The 13788-nt window shown below is 41.2% G+C and overlaps 1 protein-coding gene across 5 annotated transcripts in view; it reads right to left on the bottom strand.

Moving 5' to 3' along the window:
• Positions 1-13788, bottom strand: part of csf3r (colony stimulating factor 3 receptor) — a 29550-nt gene that overhangs the window by 4453 nt on the left and 11309 nt on the right. Inside the window, exons 1-7 of one of the 5 annotated variants that reach the window (XM_029504363.1) lie at positions 10820-10887; positions 8395-8481; positions 2906-3002; positions 1997-2071; positions 1212-1508; positions 434-566; positions 138-304 (exon numbers count right to left, since the gene is read on the bottom strand). In XM_029504363.1, coding sequence (XP_029360223.1) covers positions 138-304; positions 434-566; positions 1212-1508; positions 1997-2071; positions 2906-3002; positions 8395-8409 — 784 coding nt within the window. In that variant the 5' untranslated portion in view covers positions 8410-8481; positions 10820-10887. Of the gene's footprint in view, positions 1-137; positions 305-433; positions 567-1211; positions 1509-1996; positions 2077-2905; positions 3003-5051; positions 5159-8394; positions 8482-10819; positions 10888-11802; positions 11988-13788 lie in introns of those variants that run through there. The other 4 variants (XM_029504362.1, XM_029504364.1, XM_029504366.1 and 1 more) reach the window with 4 other exon arrangements.

Here is a 13788-nt window from a genome sequence, read left to right as displayed (position 1 = left end):
ATCAGTGAGTGGTGTTAAGGGACTCTCTGGGTTTTTCACTGATCACCGCTCTGACATTTTGACGGAGGTTAGTACTTGCATGTAAAAGAAATCATCTGTGAAAATATTAAATAAATAAATATTCTTACAACTCTCACCTGCACTGACTGGTTCCAAAGTGATGGGCGCCGAAACTACCTCTCCAAGGTCATTAACTGCCTTCACATATATTTTCATTTCAGAGAACAGGACGAAGTCAGAACGTGGTATTGTATAGTGGTGGACTCCTGGTGGCAGGTTGTAAGTATAGTTCTTCTTTGTATCCCTGAAAAGAGGAAATCATGATTTGGAAAACACAGTTGTGAAATCTTAGAGGCATGTTCCGTAAATTACGCTTCCAAAAAAACAAACAATGACATCAAAACGATGCTTGCTGTTGGTGATAGTGTATTACCATATCTCAGTGTGGAGGGTGTAGTTAGTGAGGAGGTGGGTCTCCTGCTGCCCGGGGTCCCAGCTACAGTTTAGGGTGTTCGGGTTGGTGAGGTTTGTCTGACAGCTGACGTTGTGTGGAGCTTCTGGTGGATCTAGCAGACAGATATACATGTTAAAACACGATGATCTATAGATATATAACTAATTGCAATGTAAAAAGTTGTGTTGTGTAGCCATGGAACTGCAAAAGGAAAGAAGCTAGAAGCTAAATGTGCCACGCTATGTCTCCTGTTATGTGAAATTTATAATGAACAGTTTTATTTCATTGTAACTTTAATATTTTTTTGTCCCAAAAGGTTTTTCCATAAATATAATGTATATTGCCAATTAAAAATACGATTTCAAATGAAAAGGTACAGCTCCTCTTAGAAGTTATGTGGTCTCATCTTCATTCATCTTCTACCGCTTATTTGTTTCTGGGTCTTGGGTGCTGTGGTGTCTTTGATACAATTTTTCTTTCAAATATTTACTCTTCTTAACCAGGTATGGATCCTTATAGCTATTAAAATATATCAGGTTTCTAGTGATGACAACCTGGTTGATGAAAAGTTTCTGATTGGTTTTAAGCAGATTATACATTTCAGAATTTAAGTTTTGGTGTCTCATTATCCTCCTTACGTTGATCTCAACAACATAACGCCTCTTAAAGGTTCACTGGTAATATCTGTAGGTTAATTCAATCAGCAATGAAAGAACAAAGAAAGTGAAAGAGTGAATGAAATTAAAATCTTTCTCACATCCAGCTCTAATCTCCACTCCTCCTGCTACTTGAACAGGAGAGGTCTGGAAACAGCAGGTGAGGAACGCCCGGGTGTGATTGAAACTCGATATAACAACCTGAGAAATCTTGCCGCCCTCACTGGCCACGGGGCTGCTGGGAATAAAGCGATTGCCAAGTTGCCACTCTATGTGGACAGCTTTTCCAATCATGGCGAGGCAGTCGTCTCTGATGACACAGGTGGCTGTGACAGGTGAGCCCAGCGGCACCACTGAGCTCGATGTCCAGATGTTTGCACAGGGCTGTGCGACATGCTCTAAAAATGGAAAAAAGAATTTGAATGTGCAAATGTTGAAGATGTTTTCAACTGTAAACGGGAGGTCGAAGTAAGTCACAAATGGTGGGTGGATTCAGGAATTCCCTTAATGTATATGATTGCTTGATCATGGAGGAGTTATGTAGTCTACTGAGTACAATTCTAGTCCTATTACTTTACAGCCGACACTTGCATGGTACGGCCTAAGCCCCTCTTAATATTAATAAAAAGGTTAATCCCTCTCATTAAAATTAACCAAAATCATAAAGTCAGGAACAGCTAGTGAAAATGGTCAAATTTAATCAACAAGTCAAATGATGTGATTCGCATTCCTCACTTCTAGTGAATGCCCAGCCTTTTATAAATTATTGGTACTACTGAAACAAAGTTCTTTACATTGAGAACAGGCATAATAACACTTGTCCTTGTCTCTGCTGGTTGGGCATTTCCATTTAGATTTCTTGTCTGATTCTGAGAGCAGCACTCACCATTGCTCGCTCCGTTCACAAATGCGACCAGCATGACAATCGCTGACACCCATTTGGATATCATGATGGTAGAACCTGTTCTGGAGCCAAAATGAAATGCATTACTCTTAAATTACAAACTTTCATGCCCTATCAAAACAATATTTGAGTTGCTGCTCCTTTCCTGGGGGACATGCCCGTGTGAAGGAGGAATTGAGCGTGATAGCGCCCGTCGCTTCATGAGACATCATCAACGCTGTCCTACGCCTGTTTGTTATGGTCGGCTGATGTGAGCCAGTGTGCGATCTCCATAATGCATAATACCTCAGTGCAAACAGACACCTGGAGAACTCATTCACTGCTTCCTTCAAACAGTGAAGAGAAATATGCGGTGCTGTTTGTATAAGCCGTCTGCAGAGTTTAACGACAACAAACCAATACAGCCATACGAGACACGCTCACGAATAATAATAAAAAAAAAAAAAAACGTTCTTGACAGCTTGTATCCGCAATTATGTAGCATGATTGAACAAAGGATGTTACAATTAATGCTTTGCTTGTTGTGATGGGATTAAAATTTGAATTGTCTGGAAAATAAATAAGTCTGCTCTTCATACACTCTCTTCCATTAGAGGGATAAACCCAATGTCCAAACAGACAGGAGCATTGTTACTGCCAGTTTTTACAACGTAATCAGCCTTGTTGGACATGCGCTCCGTGGCTGATTGGTCATGTATAATGATGAGAGGCCGGCACTTGGAAGCTGAGCAGATGGAAGCAATTTTCTGGCATATTGCGAGGCTGATATTAAGTCAACACAATGTTTCTTAAATCCGAGAATGGAGCGGAACCATCTCATGATGAGCAGAGGGTTGAGGGAAGGTGAAATGAATGTTGTGGACTATTTTCTCCTCTTTTTTTAATACTCACCATCACACAAGCAGGAAAGTTTAAAAGTCACTGGACTCAGTTCACAAAGCACCACCAGTGAGACACAAACATGCCTTAACAGCTCAACTTCGGCTCTCTGTGATGTGCAGGAGGAGAGAAAGAAAGCAATTATTACTCTGAAGTAGAGATGGAATGGATGGAACAGTTCAATATTGCAAAAAAGTAAAAGTTAAGGTAAGGTAAGGTAACAGACATTCTGTGTGATAACTCCTCATAGCAGACTGTACACATACACGTATCTGTATGTTTTGGAATATATTCATACATCTGGACAATTTTTTTTTTTGGGTAAGATTAATTGACTGTCTGCTGCAGTAGCTCCAACTTCATACATTTTAGTATTTGCAGGCTCATCAGTGACTGAGCACCCCCTGAAAAATCTGATGCTCTCTAACATACAACAATGAAGCAAGAAGTGATTTAAAATTTCGTGTTTTCTCAAAAAAATGTGAGTTTTAGATGCTTTGTTGAACAAAACGGACTATAATATCTTTAAATTCTACTTCATTATCATATTTTATGTGGCGGTCACACATGGCACACGGACACACAAACACAGTACACATATGAGCACAGAGTCAGTGAGACTGCAGGGTTTGGAAATCCTGCGATCTCTGCCTCCTTGACTGAAACGGAAGAATATAAAGGGTGTAATTTATTCCTCAGGCAAAAACGGGTTTGTCACAGCTAAATTTATATTATCAACAGACTCGCGAAAGTTCAACTCAGCTTATTTCTCGTTTAGAATAACCTTTTGCTTTTGAGCATAAATTTTATGCAAGGGACCCCATGAGACAAGGAGGTATTACTTGAATAATTTGTAACTATCACTCAAGCTTGCAGTCGCTTCGCTGCCTGCAGTCCACAATAACCAACCATTCGGTGAAGTCTGAGTTCAGCAATGTGACGGAAATGGGATTTCTGCCTGTTTCTTATCAGCTGCATGCATAAAGGACTCCATTTCCCCCCCGCTTTCCCTTTTATTAATAGTTTCTGCTTACTACTAATAGGTAATCACCGGTGGCTCTGACAAAAGGCAAATGGGGAAAAAGAGAAGGTGAGAGTGGAGCAGGGTAGATATGCTTTTGGAGTGCATTCTATCAACAAACCAAATTTGGCATGCTCAAAATACAGACTGAATTCAGAACAGCCAACTGTATCGACCAGTTGTGGTCCAGATATTGATAAGCACATTGTCTACTTTTTTTTTTTTTTTTTTTAAACGTCTAAGTGAGTGATGTAAAGAACAATACGTGTATTTTGCTATGGCCACTGCTTCCTTTCCCGTTGGGGGTTACAAAAAGCCCCTCTCAGGATTTGGCAATATCCTTGACAACAGAATGCAATGTCAAACATACCACCATTTCCTCATTTTTTTGGTCTTATTTCTCACAGCATGCACTCTGTGTTTGAATAAGGGCTTTATGTAATAGAACGATTAATGGTGGTTAATCAGAGAAGAGTTCCTTGAAGCTCAGATTCAGTGACCTTTTGTGTCAGCAGTTGTAAATCTCCTAAATTCTAAATTGGAGGAAAGATTCAGTCTCACATCTGCTTTTTAAATGGATGGCCAGACCAGGAACATGTTTTCCACACCCTTACATGCTGACAACTCTTCAATTGTGACACTGTTGCCATTTGAAAGAAAACCTGTCTGTTTATAAAATCAAAATCCTCACAAAGAGAAATTAGCCAGTATTCATTCAACACTTTTCTATCATTAAACTCGAACAATCGTTATTTTAAAAGAAGTGTTTTATCTTCTTGAATTTAATTATCTGAGGACTCTGTGCTTTCATAGTCAATATTTGTTAAACAGAAAGAAAGAAAAAAGAAAGGAAAGATAAGAGGCATTTTTATACAAACTACAAAGGATGATAAATGGCACAAGCTTAATGCAGAACGGCCAAGAGAATCTTATTAGGCAAGCATTTTAAATTAAATTAAGATGATCGGTCCTTCAGCTGGAGGAGGATACATCTCTCCGGCCTGAACTTGTGTCACCCAGACTCAAGTTTTGCAAAGTTTTTCCTTTCCAATCTGACCTAAGTGTCAAAATGAAAGGAGCAGCAAATGGCTTGATGTGAAGATAAAGGAGAGGCAACAGAGAGGATTCACCACTCACCACACAGCTGCTGCGGCCGACCCAGAAGGACAAGTGGTTCTCATCAGCCCTGATAGTGCTAGATGAAACTCAAAGAAGTACAGACTGATAGGCATACGAGCGTGTTAGCCAAGCAGCGGCAACATCCTTGTTTTGAATTTGTGAAACTTCACTATTTTCCAGGAAGGAACACATGACTGATGGGGCCCAGCTATGGGAGTTTAAAATCAGCGCTTTCTCAAAACCAGCAGATAAAGGATTAAATTGCACAATTCTTCAGGGGATTTTAAACAATTATTTCAAGCCACGTTATTCAGATATCACCTATAAGGATGATTATCTAATGGGTGATCTGTATCTGGGCATTCCAAAGGCTATATAATTTTAGCTTGTCAGCATTAGCTTTGAACTTTTTTCCTGCATAAGTCACATTTGGATTCTTTAAGCAATATATTCAAACTCAGGTAAAGTTGCAGCATTAAAAATTGGGAATAAATTGGGAATTACGTAAGTGTTTAAAAGGTGGGTGAGCTTTTGCTTTAAGGTCAGCTGTGAGTGTGTGCTATATGTGAGCCTGGCCAGCTTTTTTAGTCCTAGATCAAAAATTTCATTAATACGGTGACGAGAGATGGATGATGGATTGTTAAGCGTATCATTATGCTTCAATTTGAGGGAATTAATGTCAGCCTCTCCCCGTCAGAGCTGCTCTTTGTTTGGATAAGAGCATGGAAAAATGAGTGTCCGTACGAGAGCACAGAGGATTTTCTACTTTATTCGATGGTCATTTTCCCTCAAGGTATTAGTGTGGGTGGGTGCTGTCAAATGGCCGACAGTACGGCCGGGAAAGCACTCAGAGGAACATAGACTCGGGCTCGGCCCGACCCGTCTGTATTGAGCGTGACCTTTGAAGTGTCATGTCTGCTGTAGCACAGAGACAGTCCCAAAAAAAGCCGTCATCTCCCTCTCCGCGCCTGTCCAAGCCTTTGTCAGCATGCTAATAGTACATGCTTTTTAAATGGGATTGTAAACTGTGGTTTGACCCCCCCAAGGGCACTTGAAACTACTTGCCATATCACGTTTATTAGCTTATTAAATTGTAAAATGATTCTCTGGCTGAGGCTCTCTGTCTGAATGGTGCAGCGCGGCGCGGCGGTGAGCTCGCCCACTCAACTTTTAATCTCACAGCTGTATTCCTGCTTGGTCACTCTGCCGCTCTCCAAGAGATAATGGAAGCTAACTGTTAATCAAGAGGTGCGCAGTTGTAGGTGTCTAAAGAGGTAGCAACAGGAGAAGAGAGAAGCAAGCACTAATTAAAAATACATTAACTGGTTATCATGCATTGACATATTTTGCTTGATCTTTTCTCCTAATCAGCAGTAATGAACAAAGAGTTTTCCATCCGCTGGGTATTACATGCTACGTTTCAGTGAGCAGTAAAATTAGGCGAGGGCGCCCAAAGCTAAGTCAAACTGATGAAGCTTTGCTCGGTTTGATTACAGTTCTTGCTCTCTTAATACAACGCTGTCAACTCTTTAGATTCTTAGTCACATCAGAGATGTGACTAACCCCAAATTAGTCACTGCAGGAAATATCCTCTCATATGTATCTAATGTTACATGGAGAATTACAGTAGTTAGCTGGAATCACAACTGCTAATAATGAGGTCTACATTCAAATCTACAATTATTTCAAAGGCACCCCTTTTGTTGGACAATTATCATTCCCAGCACTACACTCCACATGCGTGCACTGTGCTCAGGATTCAGTGCATTTTTTTCATTTTATTTTTATTCTAACAGTGCCTAACAGTCCCTGCAAACACAATAAGATGAATCACACATGCACGTGCTATGAGAGCCTCAGTAGTGATGCAAGGTCAACTTGTCAACAGCTCCAAATAACCCCCACCAAAAAACAAAAACAGAAGGAGAGCGAGAAAGAAAAAATACATTACAACACATAGTGTCAAGGGCAGCACGGTGGCATAGCGGTTACTGCTGTTGCCCCACAACAAGCAGGTTGAGGGTTCAGTTCCGAAGCACAGACCCAACTGGCCACTTAATTTATGATGGAGATGGATTTGTACAAATCACACCAATAGTTAGTTGAAAAGAAAGAAAAACAAAAAACCAAAATTGTCAGCCTCACAGAAAGGAGGGCAGGTGTTGTTACGACATCTCAGTTTGGACCAAATTGGTGAACCTGACAGATTGCAGTCCCTTAAGCCACACTGCAAGCTAAAAATGTACACCGACATCTGAAGGACATGTAGCCTACAGGGTGAGTGCGGTTGTGGCTGCCCACACTGTCAGATCTACCAGATGGAGGAGCCATATGTCCTGAAAAGTGGCAATGTGGAAGGTGCATGGGTTTTTCTTTCTGTTCCCATTATCGCCGTTTGCATATGCCCTGAACAAAGTGTCTGTACACATAAATATTAGATTTACACACATGAAATTAAAATATGAGACGAATCCTGCCAGTGATCTTTATCGTAACGAGTCGGCGGCAGTTTAAGAAGTTCCAGCGCGCTCCTGCCTGATTTTTATTCCGATCACAGTGATGGTCATATTCAGCCTTTACACTGGATGATCCTTAATACGCCTACATATCCCTGAGATGTTGTACACCGAGGAGTAAGGCCTTTTGTATTTCACTTCTGCTTCTACCAAGGGGTTTGGTTGAGCAAGAAAGTGAGACACGGTTGGAGAAAGAGAGAGAGAGAAGGCGGTCAGACAATCTCTGACTCACGCTCCTGCTCCTTACATGCACCCAATCTACTCCTATCTAGTACCTGTCACACGCTGGCTGCAAAATGGAATTGACTATTGATTTCCCCCTTACCACAGGTCAGTTGTGCTGGCAGCTCACAGCGGGCTCACTGAGAGCCCAGCACGGGACAACAAGAGGAGAGGAAAGGAACATGAACGGGGGAACATGTATATTCGAAAACACACACGGACACACAAGCGCATGTATGTGTTCTTATTTAACACAGTAAAGTCTCCTTTGCAAGATGTGTATTGCAACATGTGTGTCGGTTGTTGCTGTGACTTAAACATGGCTGCCGAAGCGTTTACCTCCTTGCATTACTGGGAGTGCATGAATTAATAACCGACTGTGAAACTAAATACTTAATTTAGTTGAGAAACAGGCGTCTTTTTTTTTTTTAGCTGAAATTACATAAAAGTTTGATCAAAGTTTTGCCATCATGATGGACATGATGGAAGGAAGGAAAACATAAAAAAAAAAACAGATAAGCCATATGGATAATGAGCGAATGAACGGACCTGTTCAGGTCTCAAGTCCACAACAGGGACCTTTGGAGGTGATTTCTCAGCTTTTTTAATAAATATTACATTACCCTGTGAGTGCTCATCAGAGGTTACTGAGAATTTAGCAGAGGTGTTGACTTATAGGAACTGTTTTAGTGGTCTGAAGAAGTGAAAGCCTGCAGAAAAGAACAAAAGAGAAGAACAGATATGTGAAACAGAAACATTTTCTTCTTTCTCATCCCCTTAGTCTTCTGCTCACACCTCTTCTCAACCCACAAGTTTTTTAGCAAGTGACTCACAGCAACACAAAATAAACATTTTGTGGAAGAAAGTTTCTCCTTTCTTACTATTTATTCTAAAGGTCATTGGCCCATATAATTAAGAATGGAACAGTTTTAGTTAGTTTTTTTTTTTTTGGATAATCAATGCAGGAATGATGCTTCACTCTCGTCTGTGTGTATAGACCTAAACAGTCTTTCTTGCTTTTTGTTAACGTAACTACAGTGATTCTCTATGCTTGGCTCTGAGCTCTGCCAAAATATGGATGACCTGCACTCAATATGCTGTGCCTGACTGCATTAGTCACCCAGAGGAACAGAGCTGCTGTGATGCTGCAGAAGTGCTGCGTTTGCTAGGCAATCTCACATCAAGTTAAAGATGCCTGCACACACACACACACACACACACACACACACACACACCGCACTGGTCTTCCTGCTGCGGGAGGCCAGTTTACCTTTGAAACACCCTGACAGATTCTGTCATCAACAGATGGTGAAAATGAGCATTCATAATTCTTCGAGAATAAAAGCTGTAGGTTTTTAAACTGTCAAAAACCTTGTTAGTCAGTTGCATGGCACATAATATTTATAGTACAGAGTACAGAGATTCATTCTGCCAATAATTTGCACATCACACACAGCGAAGTACTTAGTAAACATTGTTTACAAGAAGAAAATGATCTTTTGTGGAGAATTGAAATAATTTGTTGTAATTAAGTTTTTGAATGTCGGACTTAAATTGAATGATGTTAATGTAGGCAGAGCATTTATTTTGTTGGTTCAAAAGGTACCATCACAAAAATCTTTGCTCTCAACTTTAGGTCAAGGTGGGGATAAATGCATGGCTTGTCTATATGGACTACCTTAAAACTGCTTACATCTAAAGTTTAGTCTTTTTAAAGACATTTACCACTTTTTTTTTGAGGGGGCATAATTCCAAAACTGCCCAAAGTTAATGATACAAGCAATACAAGCTCCACTGGGTACTAAGTTGAGAGGCACGACTTTCTCCGTGGGCACCATAAACCTTTACTGTGTGTTCGTCTGTGAACAATAATCCGACGTTCTGTTGGATTCTCTTGTGGTTGCCAGCACACAGATCACGCCCGAACATATGGAAGCAGACAACTTAAAACGTTATCCGGTGATGAACTGGAAACAATAAACCGGAACCAGAGAGATTGTTGTCGTACCATGTGTTTGTGTGCCCTGCTGTTTTATTACATACTGCAGCGGGCATAGAAGTACACACTAAGGTGGTGTTCATTGTTTCACCCCCACCTCTCATAAGCACAGAAGTAGCCACTGTTCAGGTCATATAAAAAAAACCCAAATAAATAAATAAAATGCAGTGCCTCAATGACTGCACATTTTTCAGGCAAGGAGAGATGAATTTTGGGGGCTGATGTGATAAAGGGTATAAACCCACTGCCAGGTAAACACACTCACTTTTCAAGATAGGCTACTCACAGCCCTCATGGACCCTCAAGCACTGTTACAGACAGCTGCAATATAACTACAGACCGTGTACAAATGAAAATGTGTGAAATAAAACTCATTACAGCAGCCCTGCAACAGACATTAATACCTGGTCTGTCAATCTTTGTTCAGACTATCAAGGATGTGCTGATTTAGCTCTGTCCTCGAGTCTGAGCACAACAATAGCAATGGCTAGTCCAACATATGGTGAAAAACAGCTTCAGGAATTGATTTGTTGTAAAATGAGGGGATGGGAAAAAAAAAAAAAAAAAAAAAAAATCTAGACAATATACAGTGGCAGGTCATCACAAACCTTAAAAAAAAAAAATATATATATAAATAAATAAAAATCACACAAATCAAGTTGACCAAAACCTCCTGATAGCTGGTCAAAAAGGTTCCATTGGTCAAGGATCACTGCTGCTTTAACTAGTCTCGATGTGCTGCATATTGTCTTACTTGACTAATTGTTGAGGTGAACTTTATTTTGAGGCAAACATCCAAGTATGTCTGGTTTATCCCCCCTCCCCATTTTGTATGTTGTGACGTGAACCCGGCTGGTCCAGGTTCATCTTTGGCTGCTGCAGCCTGGATGTTTATGTGAAGCTCATTGTCATCCCTTCTCTCAATTTTCACTTAAAATACTATCCAAATACGGACAGTTTAGGCTGGATTCATTTAAATACATTTCCTGTAGTACTGCAATGTTTTGGATTTAGCCCGACATCTCCAATTGTGTGGTCTCCAAACTCACCCCTGCCTGCTACTTTTTCCCTTCCCAGCCTGGCACCCTTTATGATATATGGCCACTTTTGACTGCCTTCCTTCTCACGGTCCATAAATAGCTGATTGCTTCACTTTGTTCTGTCACTCATTTCCTTAGCAGCGTTCTGGCTGAGTGCTCATAACTGACTCCCTTTCTGGCTCCTGACTGATTGATTTATGGGTCGATCTGTGGCTAACCTTACCCGCCTACCATTTCACACACTCAAACTCTCCATCCGTGAGGAATCAAAGCTGGTTGTTGACACACAACAGTTTTTTCAATTAATCTTGCTATTGGATCTTGCTTGTCTGCGGAATAATAATTCAGGCAACGATAGATGTTTAATATTTGCTGACTATCCCCCAAATCCAAAACCTGAAGCCGCATTTCAGCACTTCATTATCTCTAGACCACCAGTGAAACATGCTGTCACTAAAAGACCAAGGCTATTAGGAGAAATTAACATAACCAGTAGTAGTACTTGCATACACCAGATTGTCAACAGATTATGGGATTTGTCGAAGGCTGACCTTCTGTTATGCAGCACCTGTGTACATCAGTGTGAGCCAAAAGGATATCTAACCTTAGAACCACCAACAGATGGCACTCTGGTAACACACAGAGCTCAGACATTTATAGTGAGGGAGAGAAGAATAAAAAAGGAGAAACACTGAGATTTATAACTATATAAGTTTTATATTCAATGAGGCATGTGTGATGCGTCTTGTTTAAGAGCTCTACAACAATGTAAAAGCTTGTATACAAATAAGTTGGACAGCGCTGCTTTCAGTAGTTACAGAAAAACCAGAGCAGAAATCATTGTTCTCCTTTCTTTAAAGGGCTTGCCTTAACTTGAATAACTCATCACAGGGACATCATTTGACAAGAGAGTTCAGATCTATGTCAGACACTTTTCTTTAATGACTATTCTCTTAGCTCTTAGGTTTTCAGATGTCTGAAGAAAGGGTTACCTTGAAAGAACGGCTTGACATTGAAGTTGCTCTGCAGACGGGCAGGGAGACCCATCCTTCCCCTTCTACTGAGTAAACGACTTCGGCCAGTCATCCCTCTGACGTGGCCTTTGTTGTGAAAATGAGATTGAACAAGGGCAGGAGCTTCGTTTTCCAGGCCAAATCCAGTTAGTCCCCTGTGGTAAGCGCCATGACCCCTGCTTTGGGGCAGGGAGAGTCCACTCGGGGACATGCCACGTCCATTTGGGACAGACTCATCAACAACAAGGTCATGCTTATTGTAGAAAAATGAGAGCGGCTTCCTGTGACCTTGAGGGTCCCAATTCACAAGGTCAGACTGGCCTGGAGCCTCAACCCATGTGGACGGGGCAGCATGCATGACCTCCTCAAAATTGGACTTATGGTCACCGACGGACTGCTCTACAGGGAAGCTGAGCACTTGGTTGATGGTGTAGTCGCTCTGAACTGGGTTGTAAGAGCCAATGGGCTGGAGAAACCTGGACTCAGGACTCCTGGGGTGAGCTTTTATATGTGCTCTGTCAAAGGATCTCACTGGCTGAGTTTCTGTGTAGGAAAGACCATTAGAGACAGTCTCACCCCATTCAGGACCACTGCTTTGGTAAGGTCCAGGTCCTGATGGCATCATGCCAGGGTGCATCACATGTTGAGCTGGCAGACTAAAATCAGGGGCTCCATGGACTCCAGGATAATCCAAACCCAAGGCAGCAGCGCGGGCTACAGCAAAACAAAAAGCAAAAAAATATATATAGATATAGTAACACACTGTATTTATCCTCAGCTTGCAGTTGTAGTTTTGCAAAATGTCAAAGCCACTCACTAATTGGTAATTATAAGATACAGTTACATCAGCCAAAGCGTGCAGCATACCTCTCGCTGTTTTTGCACAATACACACCGCCAGCTGATACAGAGTGAAGCACACCGATGCTGGAAGAGACAACAAACACTAGAACCCGAGCAGCACTGATGTTTCTTTTTCTTTTTTTTAACTACAGGAAAGATTCAAGTTTAAAACACCTGAGAAAAACCACCAGAGACAAACACATCCCTGCAGTCCTGTCAGCCGGTATTTGTGGCAAAGCAATTACTGAAACACTTGCCACTCTTGACTTCTTTCGCCAGCCACTCTGACACAGCACCTTACCCCACCCCCAAATAAGAATAAGAAGAAACCCCAGTCTGGCTTGATTTACTAATTACAGACAGCTGGTTGTCATGGAGACCAGAAACTCAACCACTGAAACCAGTCAGCCGCTGGCAAATTGCTTCATTACAAGCAATTAGTTGAAATGCTTGCTAGCAGCAGAAATCACCATAACAAGACATATTCTTCTCTAGCTCCCCCTTCAGTGAAGTGAAACAGCCTTCAAACATGCCAGTGCAGAGCAGTCCAATGATTCAGTCCAACTTTTGTCCAAAGAAAAGTTTGCATAAGCTGAGCAAATAGGCCTGAGTAAATAAATCCTTCACTGTGATGTGACGATGCATATGCTCCATTTTTAGAGAACTTTAAATGAACTGAGCAGGTAGCTAATTCAAACTTTCATTCACCGATCCTAAATCATACCAAGGAAATGATAAACAACTCTGCATGATTACCACAAATCCATAATGATCCCATTAAGCTTGACCTCCTTCGTGAAGCGGTTCAAAGAATACTGACAATATTTCCGCAGCAAACAGTGGGCTCTTATTATTTTGATTATCACAAACATGAACAGTCGGGATCTTTTATAAAAGGGGCGATTAGTGCTAAAAATTTTGAGAAAGAAGGAACCATAGACTGGATTCTTGCAGGTGGGTCCTGCCTGAGCCGACAATGATGCAACCAAGAGCAGTGGAAGCATTTAATAATTCACCTAAATTATTTCTGTCAGGACTGACAAGCTAAACGGGGCCTTGATTTAATTCTGTAATTGCACGTTCACCTTTACCCTGAACCCATACTTTGGTAATTAATAGGCCC

Source organism: Echeneis naucrates, chromosome 6 (assembly GCF_900963305.1).
Source record: "Echeneis naucrates chromosome 6, fEcheNa1.1, whole genome shotgun sequence".
Taxonomy (NCBI): Eukaryota; Metazoa; Chordata; class Actinopteri; order Carangiformes; family Echeneidae; genus Echeneis; species Echeneis naucrates.
Note: the sequence above shows the minus strand (reverse complement) of the source record. Positions and strands in the feature narration are given on the sequence as shown.